This window comes from Mauremys reevesii, linkage group 4 (genome assembly GCF_016161935.1).
Source record: "Mauremys reevesii isolate NIE-2019 linkage group 4, ASM1616193v1, whole genome shotgun sequence".
Taxonomy (NCBI): domain Eukaryota; kingdom Metazoa; phylum Chordata; order Testudines; family Geoemydidae; genus Mauremys; species Mauremys reevesii.
The window spans coordinates 139,944,147-139,955,374 of NC_052626.1; the positions used below are offsets into that span (position 1 = coordinate 139,944,147).

The 11,228-nt window shown below is 45.9% G+C and overlaps 1 protein-coding gene across 1 annotated transcript; it reads right to left on the reverse strand.

Annotated features, from left to right (window-relative positions):
- Positions 1 to 208: 208 nt before the first annotated feature.
- On the reverse strand, positions 209 to 10,673 carry NRAS (NRAS proto-oncogene, GTPase). Its single transcript, XM_039537537.1, has 6 exons — positions 10,593 to 10,673; positions 10,189 to 10,315; positions 7,910 to 8,088; positions 7,234 to 7,393; positions 5,429 to 5,552; positions 209 to 4,516 (listed from the first exon to the last, which is right to left on the reverse strand). The coding sequence occupies exons 2-5, from the start codon at positions 10,297 to 10,299 to the stop codon at positions 5,433 to 5,435; spliced, it is 570 nt and encodes a 189-aa protein (XP_039393471.1). The 5' UTR covers positions 10,300 to 10,315; positions 10,593 to 10,673; the 3' UTR covers positions 209 to 4,516; positions 5,429 to 5,432.
- Between the last annotated feature and the right edge of the window lie 555 nt (positions 10,674 to 11,228).

Consider the following 11,228-nt stretch of genomic DNA (forward strand, 5'->3'; position numbering starts at 1 on the left):
CCCACTGAATCCCCTGTCCAAGGATCCTAGGGTAAAATCCACATTACACAATCCTTGGTCCAGTCTCATTAACTTTACGATTTGGTATTTCCCAACAGGAAGGGTTCTACTTAGGGGGGCTATAGAAAAAGTAGATGAGAGTTTGCAAGCTCAAACATTAACTCCAGAGCTTCCCAGAAGTTGGAGTCATAGTTAGTGTGTTTTTAACAACAAATAGCATGTGTTACACTGTTTTAACATGGAGAATGCTTCTCAGATGCACTTTCAGCTACTTAACATGCTGCAGACCCAGCCAAATATGAAGATTAAATATCCTATGGTTGAACTCTTGACCTTTAAACATCAAATACCAGCTGTAAAGAAACAAGATTTCTTAATACTTTCCTGTGAGTGTGCTCTGACAGCACACTTTCTAAAGAGATCCCTTAAACACTGCACTTGTTGTCCCTTTTCCCACACAGTCTGGCACAAGAAAATAGTTCACATTTCCAGGTAATCTACAAAATTTGCACAGATCTGACTAAAAGAATCTTAGTGGCCAGAGATACCTGCCTCTCCTGCACAGGGCATCCCCAGGCCACAATCTTTCCAGGTTGGCTCTTACTTTCAATAACCTGAGCAGATGCAAGACACAAAACCCAAAGTCCTCACAATAGGGCCACCTCAGAACACAATCATGGTTGCTTAGAGAAAGCAGACAACACATTATGCCAGACTCACAATTCTCATGTACCCCTGCCGACCCCGGGCATATAACCAACCACCAGCACAAGGTGTTAGGAGTGTTTTTGCAAATCAAGAACTACATCTTGTCACATAAGAAAATGTACAAGTTTCCAGTTACTGACAGACAAGACGGTACACAACGTTTTACTACCAAGGGTTTTCTTGGGCCTGTCCCAGTAAGGAGGGACCTGTGACTTCAAACAATGGGATCAAGAAACCACAAGACAAAAGGACCTCTAGTCAAGAATCCAACATGCAGATCCCAAGCAGCACTCTCCATAATGCTGCCCATCCCTGCGCATGTATGTGTATTATTGGAAGCTAATGTTTTATGTACAGAGATTTTACTCTGAAATAAGGTATCAGTTTCACATCAGCCAAAAGCAAAGTTATTTTAGGAACTACACTTGTATATAATGTCACTAAAGATTATTTGGGGGTATACAGTAATTAGAGTAGCATTCCCCTCTGCATTTGAGGAGGAGGAGCAGGCATATAGCTGATTATGGAAGTATCATTAAAGGGCTAACTTTACCTCTCAACATTTTCTAATTAGAGGAGGAAATCTCAAAGTAAAATCTATGATCCTGCTATCAGAAAGCTGAAACAAAACCCTCACCAGCCGCCGTGTGGGGGTCCATGTTAGGGCTCTGAGCTCCCTCTGTCAGTTATACACCAACTGCTCTTCCTAGAGCAAACAAGCTATTAGGTTGGATGGGATCTGGAACCACACTTTGCTTTGGAATCAACAATATACTGCATGGCAAAGGCAGGGATACTCCCTGTAGCTTTAGACCTAGTTTTTCCACTGTCAACCAGATCTTTACCTTGAGACAGGTTTTTGAGAAGGTGTCTGACTTTAATAAGCCCTGAACAACACTTTTTATAGGCTTCTGTCAGGCCTTTGATTCAATGCCTCAAGCAAGTGTGTGGGATCTGATGAAGTGACTTAGCATCCCTAGGAAGATAGTGTCATTGGCAGAAGAGCTCTATAACGGAAAGGAAAGCTGCATTTGAGTCATATGGCAGATACACAGCTTGGTTTCCTAGCACCACAGGAGTTTGGCAAGGCTGCGTTCAGTCATGATTGTTGTTTCGTTTCGGCACTATTGGTTGATGGATAAGCTTGAGGAGGCAGCTGTTGGTGACGCTGAGCTGAACACCATTGCGCTCTGAGATCTTGAATACGGTGATGACATTGTCTTGTTGGCTCAGTCTGGTGCATCTACAGCTGATGGCTGATCTGGTAGCATGCATTGGTCTGGTTACTTAATCCAGATAAAATTAGGTCCCTGGCCATTACCATCAAGCAACCTCCAGCTCCAGATTACAACCAGTTTACTATTAATTTGTTTGGATGAGATACTGAAAAGATGGGAGCTGTCAGATAATTGGGCAGCGTCACACACAGTGCTGGAGGATGCTTGAAAGATGTGGACACTTGTACAGCAGAACATGACACCACATTTCAGGCCCTTCAGTGGCCGCTGTGAGGATATCATAACGTCAAGCTTGCTACAAAGCTGTGGATCCATAGAACCATAGTTATATCAACTCTGTTGTACGGAAGTGAAACATGGGTGCTGAAGAAGGCTGTAGAACATAGGCATGACATTTTCAATTCTCATGGTCTTCATCGGCTGTTCTGTATCAAATAGCAGAACAAGATCAGAAACAAAGACATCTGGAGCTGAACCCAGCAACCAAGTCCTTCAGCACTGGTTTATTTTCAGCAGCTTTCTTGATATGGACATATTATTCGTATGAAAAAACAATTAATTCTGAAGCACGTTTACTAAGGAATGCTACTACATGGCCAGTGATCATGTGGGTGCCCAAAACTTTAATGGTGTGATAAAACTGACAGTGACAGACCTAAACTGAACATCCAGGCAGACCACCTTAAGGTCCTATCCAGAGATTGATCCAGGAGGCACTTGATCTGCAAGGAGGCCATGTCCCTTTGGGATTTACCACGATGATGACGACGACTGGTTTTGAAATATTCTACTTTAGCTCATCTGGTCACAGAGTCCAATTCCAATGGTACGTTGGCTAGTGAAGGACCCAACATACCACAGTGTTGTATAACTGGGAGAGTATTACAAGAGTGCCCTTACTTCTGAGGCCTAGTTCATGCCAACTAGCAAATGGTATCTTGCTCCAGGAAGAATCTCCATGATTTGTGCAAGGATTCACTCATACTCTGCTGGGGGTAGAACAAGCACCAAAATCCCATCAGCAAACCAAGAAAACTTCTCTATGCTGATCACTGAATTTCCTTCCTCATTCTGCCAACCCCTGCCACAGATGATTCTGAAGTCAGACATAATCAGAAGCCAGATCAGTTTTCTGTGCTATATTTTATTGCTAGCTTCGCCCCTGCTTTTGGAGGGACTGCATGCACTGCAGTCTGGAGCAAACACTACACGCTGTGCACGCCAGTCGGAAATCTAAGACTCCTTTCCCATTGAGAATGTCCCCCAGCTACTCTTCCCAGAGATTAATTTGACAGAGGCTTTATTTGAAGTCTGGTGATGAGGCAAATAATTTTAAAATAGAATTGCAAGTTCTAGACAAATCTGAACAATTAATAGTCACCCAAACCAGTAAAATCCACTGGTGTGGTTACCTGTCAAGTAGCTGACCACGTATATTTCCAGCCAACATTAACAAGAGCAGCTGATTAGTTTGGTCCTACCTGGAGATGAAGGAAGCCGTGGACACAGTGACAAAGCTAGATGGAATGTACATGAGTCTACCCACTAAAACAGATCCATTTCCTTGTGCTCCTTAGACATGGAGAACTCCTCCCACGTCTACTGGAGCTTCCAGCCGGGAAGTTTCTCCAGATGAAGAGGCAGAGTCCAGTCACGCCAATAAACTGACCACGTGCATTTCTCAAAGACATGATCATTTACAAGGGCACCAGCTCTCAAGGGAATCTGAATCCTTGGTAATTCCTTCAGTCTGACAAGCTCTAAAGCTCCTTTGCAAACAGGCACTTAATTAACAAAGATCTCTCCTTTTTATTACAGAAAGATAGAGGATCGGCGTAAATGGCATGACAATGGTGTGCTGTGAGTAGGCTGTGTGGTGCACACAGAGAGCAGATACCAATCTGGAACAGGTAGCAGAGTATTAAGAAACAGTGGCAATGCCATTTCTGACATTATCTGCCAGTCAGTGATTAGTGACATTTCTCAGATAGCCCTGCAGGTCTTAATAATAATATAATATAGGGAGATATACCTATCTCTCAGAGCTGGAAGGGACCCTGAAAGGTCATTGAGTCCAGCCCCCTGCCTTCACTAGCAGGACCAAGTACTGATTTTTGCCCCAGATCCCTAAGTGGCCCCCTCAAGGATTGAACTCACAACCCTGGGTTTAGCAGGTCAATGCTCAAACCACTGAGCTATCCCTCCCCATGTCTTAATCTGATACAAAGGAAACAAACATCACTTCTGGCATCTATTCTAGAGGTAAAAATGTTGTCATCTTTTTCACAGCATTTGGTGTTTAAAGTTCGCTTTTCTCGTGACCAGTTTTCTGTTTGAACCTACCCAGGGAAAAAAAGAAAAATCCCAGTGCATCAACAGATGGGGCTTTCTCTGCTCAGGTAGCCGAGCAAGGAGGTAGCTGTTCAGAGATGTTCTCTTCAGATGGAGCACAAAAGGACTTTATACTGCTCGGCTGGCACCAGGGTACTGGCAGGGCATCATCATGACATGCTTTACAGTGGCATCAAGACTTGTCCTCCAGCTACATCTGAACCAGGTGTTCTTGGTGGCTAAAAGGGAAAAGCATCTCTGATTAGCTTTTATACTATTTTGTGATGGACATGTGATATGACAGGGTGTCTGTGTAATGAGTACTGGGGTAACCTACCCACTTTATTCAGCAGGGCAATGCTTTCGGGACAGCTGTTGGAAAGACTCTAACCTTCCATCACAGCATTCTTCATTTGTTTGAATTACTGCAGTTTTGTTTGAGCCGCCCAAGAACGGCACATGGTTCTCCCTTTGTGGCCTGTGAAGATGCAATTACAAACCGCTCTTCCCCCAGAGCTGTGCTTCCGATGTTAGCTAGGTAATAAAGGTAATAATTGGAGATATACCAATCTCCTAGAACTGGAAGGGACCTTGAAAGGTCATCGAGTCCAGCCCCCTGCCTTCACTAGCAGGACCAATCTTTGCCCCAGGTCCCTAAGTGGCCCCCTCAAGGATTGAACTCACAACCCTGGGTTTAGCAGGCCAATGCTCAAACCACTGAGCTATCCCTCCCCCTGTACAGAAGCAGGTCACAAGCAAAAGCTAATCTTAGAGCTGTGAAGATCTTGGGTGGCACTGGTGTGAGAATAAGGATGAAGTGTGTGCTGGGCTTCTCTGGATTAAACCAGTGTTTCCCAAAGGACAGAGGCAGCTGGCAAGGGTGGGGGACACAAAGGGACATACAGACCGGAATTGCCAGTCCAATCTAGAGAGACCATGAACAGACCATCCACTTTCAAACTTTGCTCCTAATTGATTAAACAAACTTTGGAGAAGTAACTGGTTCTAGGTCTGGTTAAATCCATGGGACACCAACCAACAGGTTCTATGATATAGCAAAGGCTGTGGCAACTGATCTATTATAATCTACTTTTTCCAAGGCTTACAAATGCATTCATACGAGTTAAATGAAAGATTTAATCTCAGTTTACCTTATCACATCACAATGCATGAGAATCCCATGCAGCCTTGATTCCCATCTTCACTGCTGTTGAGCTTTTTCATTCGGTATTGGCGGATCTCTCTCACCAATGTGTAAAAGGCGTCTTCGACACCCTGAATGCAAAGAGTCCTGGTCAGGTATTCTCTCCCGCATGTGCTTGGACATCACTCTGCACTCTATCCATCATTTTACTATTCCACCAAAGGATTCTTTGACATACTTACTCAAAATGGATTCCTCTCTCCAGGGCAGCTCCTAGCCAACTGGGAGCCAGGAGAGATCAGGGGCCAACTTATCCCACAATTCATTACAGCCGGGAACCAATACTATATGCCCACATTCCCCACAATTACATTCTTGACTTTGATAATTCTCCCTCTGAGGAAACCATAAACAAGCAGCAGCCTCCTAACAATGGAGGCAATGGCCGACTGTAGCTATAGGAGGAGGAGGTTTCTGAAGCTTATGTCCTCAGTAGGAAATGGGGTTATTTCGTGGCAAATTGCCTCCCTGTTCAAGTTTCTTTTTCAGGCTATTTCTTAGCAATTTATTGCCCCTTTCCAGATTCATTCTGAAAAGTGATGTGGATGGAGCAATGACTTGGGGGAGCCTACTGAACAGAGGGTGGTAAGTAGAGAATGCTCTCTATATAAACACACACACTCTGAGGACATGTCACTGACTTAGCTTCAACACTGGCCTTAATTAGAAGCCAAGGGAAACTTGGCAGGTTGGGACAAAAGCTCATAAGAACAGCATTTGTTCTTACTACAAACTACTCCAGAAGAGAGGGATGGCTGAACTCTCATCTGGTTGGTAAGGACTTGGCATTTTTAGAATCTAGCTACTGAGGCCAGCAATGTGAGTCTGAGGAGTCACTGAGGTTTTGATATTGTCCAGAGCAAAAGAAACTATATAAAGACAGAAAATATCATTATTGCCTCTATATAAATCAATGATACGCCCACATCTTGAGTAGTGCATGCAGATGTGGTCCCCCATCTCAAAAAAGTTATATTGGAATTGGAAAAGGTTCAGAAAAGGGCAACAAAAGTTATTAGGGGTACGGAATGGCTGCCATATGGGGAGAGATTAATGAAACTGGGACTTTTCAGCTTGGAAAAGAGATGACAAAGGGGGATAGGATAGAGGTCTATAAAATCTTGACTGGTGTGGAGAAAGTAAATAAGGAAGTGTTATTTACTCCTTCTCATAACACAAGAGCTAGGGTCACCAAACGAAATGAATAGGCAGCAGGTTTAAAACAAACGGAAGGAAGTGTTTTTTTCACACAACACAAAAAATCAACCTGTGGAACTCCTTGCCAGAGGATGTTGTGAAGGCCAATAGTATAACGGTTCAAAAAAGAGCTAGATAAGTACATGGAGGATAGGTCCATCAATGGCTATTAGCCAGGATGGACAGGGATGGTGTCTCTAACCTCTGTTTGCCAGAAGCTGGGAATGGGCAACAGGGGCTGGATCACTGGGATGATTACCTGTTCTGTTAATTCCCTCTGGGGCACCTGGCATTGGCCACTGTTGGAAGACTGGATACTAGGCTAGATGGACCTTTGGTCTGACCCAGTATGGCCGTTCTTATGTTCTTAAAGTTCTACTCTGCATGTTCCAGTTGAACTCACAGGTAAAAACGGGAAAGTGATTTACACATCTCCATCTCTACCTCCACCCTCGCCCCCGCCCTCCCCCGGCCATCAGTACCACACAGAATCCAGGCTGCTCCCAGATTTATAGCACCGAGAGAAATCACACTGGAAGAATGGAAGCTCGTCACCTGTCTTGTTTTGGCTGACGTCTCAATGAAGGGGATCCCATAGCTCTTGGCTAGTTCTTGAGCCTGTTTTGTATCCACTGTCCTTGTGGGCAAATCGCACTTGTTTCCCACTAGCACCATTGGCACATCATCTGAATCTTTCACTCTCTTAATCTGCTCTCTGGAGAAAGAATACATTAAAAACCAGCTTTTCTTGTACAAAAACTGAGTTTTAAACCGACATCTTATTACAAACCAGACATTAGTGCTGGAAAGGACCTCACAAGACCTAGCCCCTAACCCATTAACCAATATGTCCCTCTCCTTACCCCATCAGTGCATCCACCTTGACGTGCTCCCCCTTCGCTACTATTTCAGGTGTCTTGTCCTGTATGCTACACCACTGAAATACCAGCTAATCTTCAACACCCTATCTTGGTGGCTGTTCCATTCTCCATTTGCAGACAATTTATGTACCACTCTAAAACATTGAGTCCGATTTTAAAAGGCATTTTGAAACCCGGTATGGAATTTTTCCAGCATTTATTATTTGAAGATCACTGATTGTCTTGCAAGTTTGGTCTCCACTAATTCCAGTGGTGAATAATGTTCAATGCCAGTTGAAGATTGCTCCACTCCATCCTTGCCCCTCCAAAATAAAACTAGGAAAAACTTCCTCCCAAAGAGCAGAACATACCTGTAGAGATTGATATCAGCAAATGATTTGCTGTTATTAATGGCAAAGACACAGAGGAAGCCTTCACCAGTTCTCATGTACTGGTCTCGCATAGCACTGTACTCCTCCTGCCCTGCAGTATCCAGAATGTCTAGCAAACAGGTCTCACCATCAATAACTACCTGTTTCCGATATGAATCCTGAGAGAGATACAAAGACAACTTTGAAAACAAAGACAAGCCTTAGTGCTGCTGCTGCAATCCCTTACTTCAGACTATTAGTGTCTCAAAGGCACCTCCTAGTCCAGAAGTCCGCAACCTCCGGCACATGGCTCGCCAGGGCCGGGCCAGTTTGTTTACCTGCTGCATTGGCAGGTTTGGCAGACCACGGCTCCCACTGGCCGCGGTTCGCCGTCCCAGGCCAATGGGGGCGGCGGGAAGCGCTGCGGGCCGGCCCGCCAGGGTGCTTACCCTGGCGAGCCGCGTGTCAGAGGTTGCCGACCCGTCCTAGACCAAAGCCTAACACTGGCAGCAGTTCCATGTCTTGCTCCACTTTCTCTTGAACTCTAACTGAGGAAGCATTTCAAGTGCAGGGTGTATTGCTAGTGATCTTAACACAGCATGGACTTTTGTGACAAAAAGGCCTTTCACCTCTGGAAAGGCAAAATACTGCCTCCTACTGCACTGTTACTGCAGGGAGAGGAGGAACATCTGCTGTGATTCATTGAGTATATCTACAGGAAGTTACAAAACTATATATCAGCAAAGGAAAACCGAACATCTCACAGAATAGCCCCCATGATGTACCTCTGTACCATACATCAAGGAGAATATGCCCCCAGATACAGTGGACTCTCTAATCCCCAAACAGAATCCCAGAAAGAAGATTCTGATATTGAGCATGACTCAGAAGAGGTTTCTCCAGTTTATGTCCTTTTTAGAAGGAGAAAGAGTCCAACATTTGGAGGTTGTTTTATATACTTACATCTATTTTTATTTTGTATGCATGTCTCACCTATATAAACAAAATTCAATGCTATTTACCTCATAAAACATTACTCAAAATGATACAACTAATGATAATGTTACTGCATTAACTTCAGAATCATCCTGGCCAGACCAGCACCAAATAAAACCCCATTAAATCATCGAAGGCCTGTCCTGGGAACCAAGTCAAACCGGTGGTGTAAGACACAGGAATGTGCTTCCCCCGGATTTATGACCCTACTCATAGTTACTTTTATTAGTTGTACCACTGTAGCAACTAGGAGATTTAGTCATGGACCAAGATGCCATTGTGCTAGGGGCCGTACAAACACAGAACAAAAAGGTGGTCCCTTCCCCCACAGAACTTACTCAACGGACAGTGCAATGGAGAGGATGCCTCCCCTTTTTCAGCAAAATAGTAATGATGAAAATACATGTAGTGATTGATTACCCATACAAGCAAAAAAAAGGATATATGAATATGGGATGAAATGCACACAGGTGCCTACCTGTACTGCAGCGCATTCAACAGATTTGTCTCAATAGTCCTTCAAAAGAGGCTCAAACTACAACCACTTATACACACAACACCCATTGTTTGCCTCATGATGGATATATCAGTTTCCCAAATAGTTTCATAATCAGATAGGGAAAAGGCGAGGGAGAGTGCTATCTGTGGGACAACAGGAGGAGATGACAATCTACGCTGTAAAGTATCATGTACAGAAACAAATAAGGTGTACATTAAGGTACATGTGACTGACCTGCTTCAGCTCCAATGGCCATAGTCTGGTTTACCTGGAGCAGTGGACATTCAAAATAAACTTTGTGTAGCTCTGAACATGAAGACCAATAAAAAACTGAACTTTTCAACTTGCAAGTCCAGCATGCTGTCAGCACTTAGCTGGGTTGAACAATGTGGCATTGCCTGGGAAGACCAAGTAATAAATCTGTGTGTATGCTACAGTGGAGAAGGGTGAGTGACTGTGAAACCTGTTGTACGGAAGTGCATGACAGCCTAAGTCAGCCTCACCCGGAGAGCTAGAAGAGGGATTGATAACCTGCTGCGCTAGTGTACAGGAACTACAAATGCGTCTGAACCTTGTTAGTTATTTCTGAGCCCTGCCACTTCCCCGAATGGGTTCAGAAGCTGCAGTGCGCACACAGCCGAACTGCAAAAAGTGACTGTACGTCAAATCAGCCACAAGAATAAACACGTCTCTTTCAGGAGCGTTGTACAGACCAAGCTTTGCCTTCATACGCCCAGCCTGGCACGGGGCAGCGGGCGAGCGAGCGCCTGCATCAGGGACTCACCTCTATGGTCGGGTCGTACTCGTCCACGAAGTGGTTCTGGATGAGCTGAATGGTCAGGGCGCTTTTGCCAACGCCACCAGCTCCCACCACCACCAGCTTGTACTCGGTCATCGCCCTGCGCGGGAACCTGCGGTCACAGCACAGGTGTCAGTGGGGCGCAGGCCCCGGCCCCGCTCACCCTGAGCCCCGGGCCTCGGACCCCACCCCAGAGAGCCGGGGGAGAGGCCAGCCCCGCCCCCTCCCCGAGACACGGGGGGGCCCCCTTGGCCCCAGTCTGGGCAGAGCCCTGCGGGGCCCCGAACCCTCCCACACAGGCTCGGGCTGCCGGTCCCGCGGGGCCCGACCCGCTGACAGCCCTGGGCCCAGCCAGTGCGGGGCGGGGCACGTCGCAGGGAGCCTCTCACCTTGCGGCCCGACAGGCTCCGCGGGGCCCGAGAAAGCGGAACACCCCTGCCAAGTGGGTCCGTCCTTCCGGCTTCCGGCCCCCAGCGCTCACGTCATCAGGCGGGGCCGGAAGGCTGGCGCGCGGCTCGGCGCACTACGGAAGCTGTAGAGCCCAGGGAGGCGGGGCTCAGGTTGGCGCAGGGCGCGCGCTCTGACATGCTGTGGGCAGTTCTGTTACCGACCGCCAGGAGGCGGGGGGTTGTGCAGGCGGGGCTGCATCAGAAGCAACGGCTTTAAAAGTCCCCACTCAACCTGCACACCCCTGTGCTGGTGAGAGGCTCCAACCCCTACCTGGTAAATCCAGCAGGCACTGCTGGAAACTAATGCAGAAACAAGAGGGCTAACTAAGCATTAGACTTGGGAATTAAGATGCCTTGAGCACAGGTGGTGTACTTAGAGACAAAACTGGAGACTTTTTTTTCAAAATCAGTAAAACTTTATTCTATTTCCATTCTTTGCCATTAACAGAAAATTGGAGAAAGCAATGTTTGTTTCACAAAGATAATGCATCTCCCAGAGAAGAAAAACCCTAAATTGAGAATAGAGGTAATATGGAGGGGAAAAAAAAAAACACAGTACTGCCCTCTATTCAAAGA

What these genes read in the sequence shown, in the direction of transcription:
- NRAS (XM_039537537.1), bottom strand. Translation starts at nt 10,299, where the DNA reads ATGACCGAGTACAAGCTGGTGGTGGTGGGAGCTGGTGGCGTTGGCAAA. An exon ending in GCTGATATCAATCTCTACAG is followed by an intron (nt 7,394 to 7,909) that starts GTATGTTCTGCT and finishes TTCTTTCTCCAG; the next exon opens with AGAGCAGATTAAGAGAGTGA. An exon ending in CGTCAGCCAAAACAAGACAG is followed by an intron (nt 5,553 to 7,233) that starts GTGACGAGCTTC and finishes CTTTGCATTCAG; the next exon opens with GGTGTCGAAGACGCCTTTTA.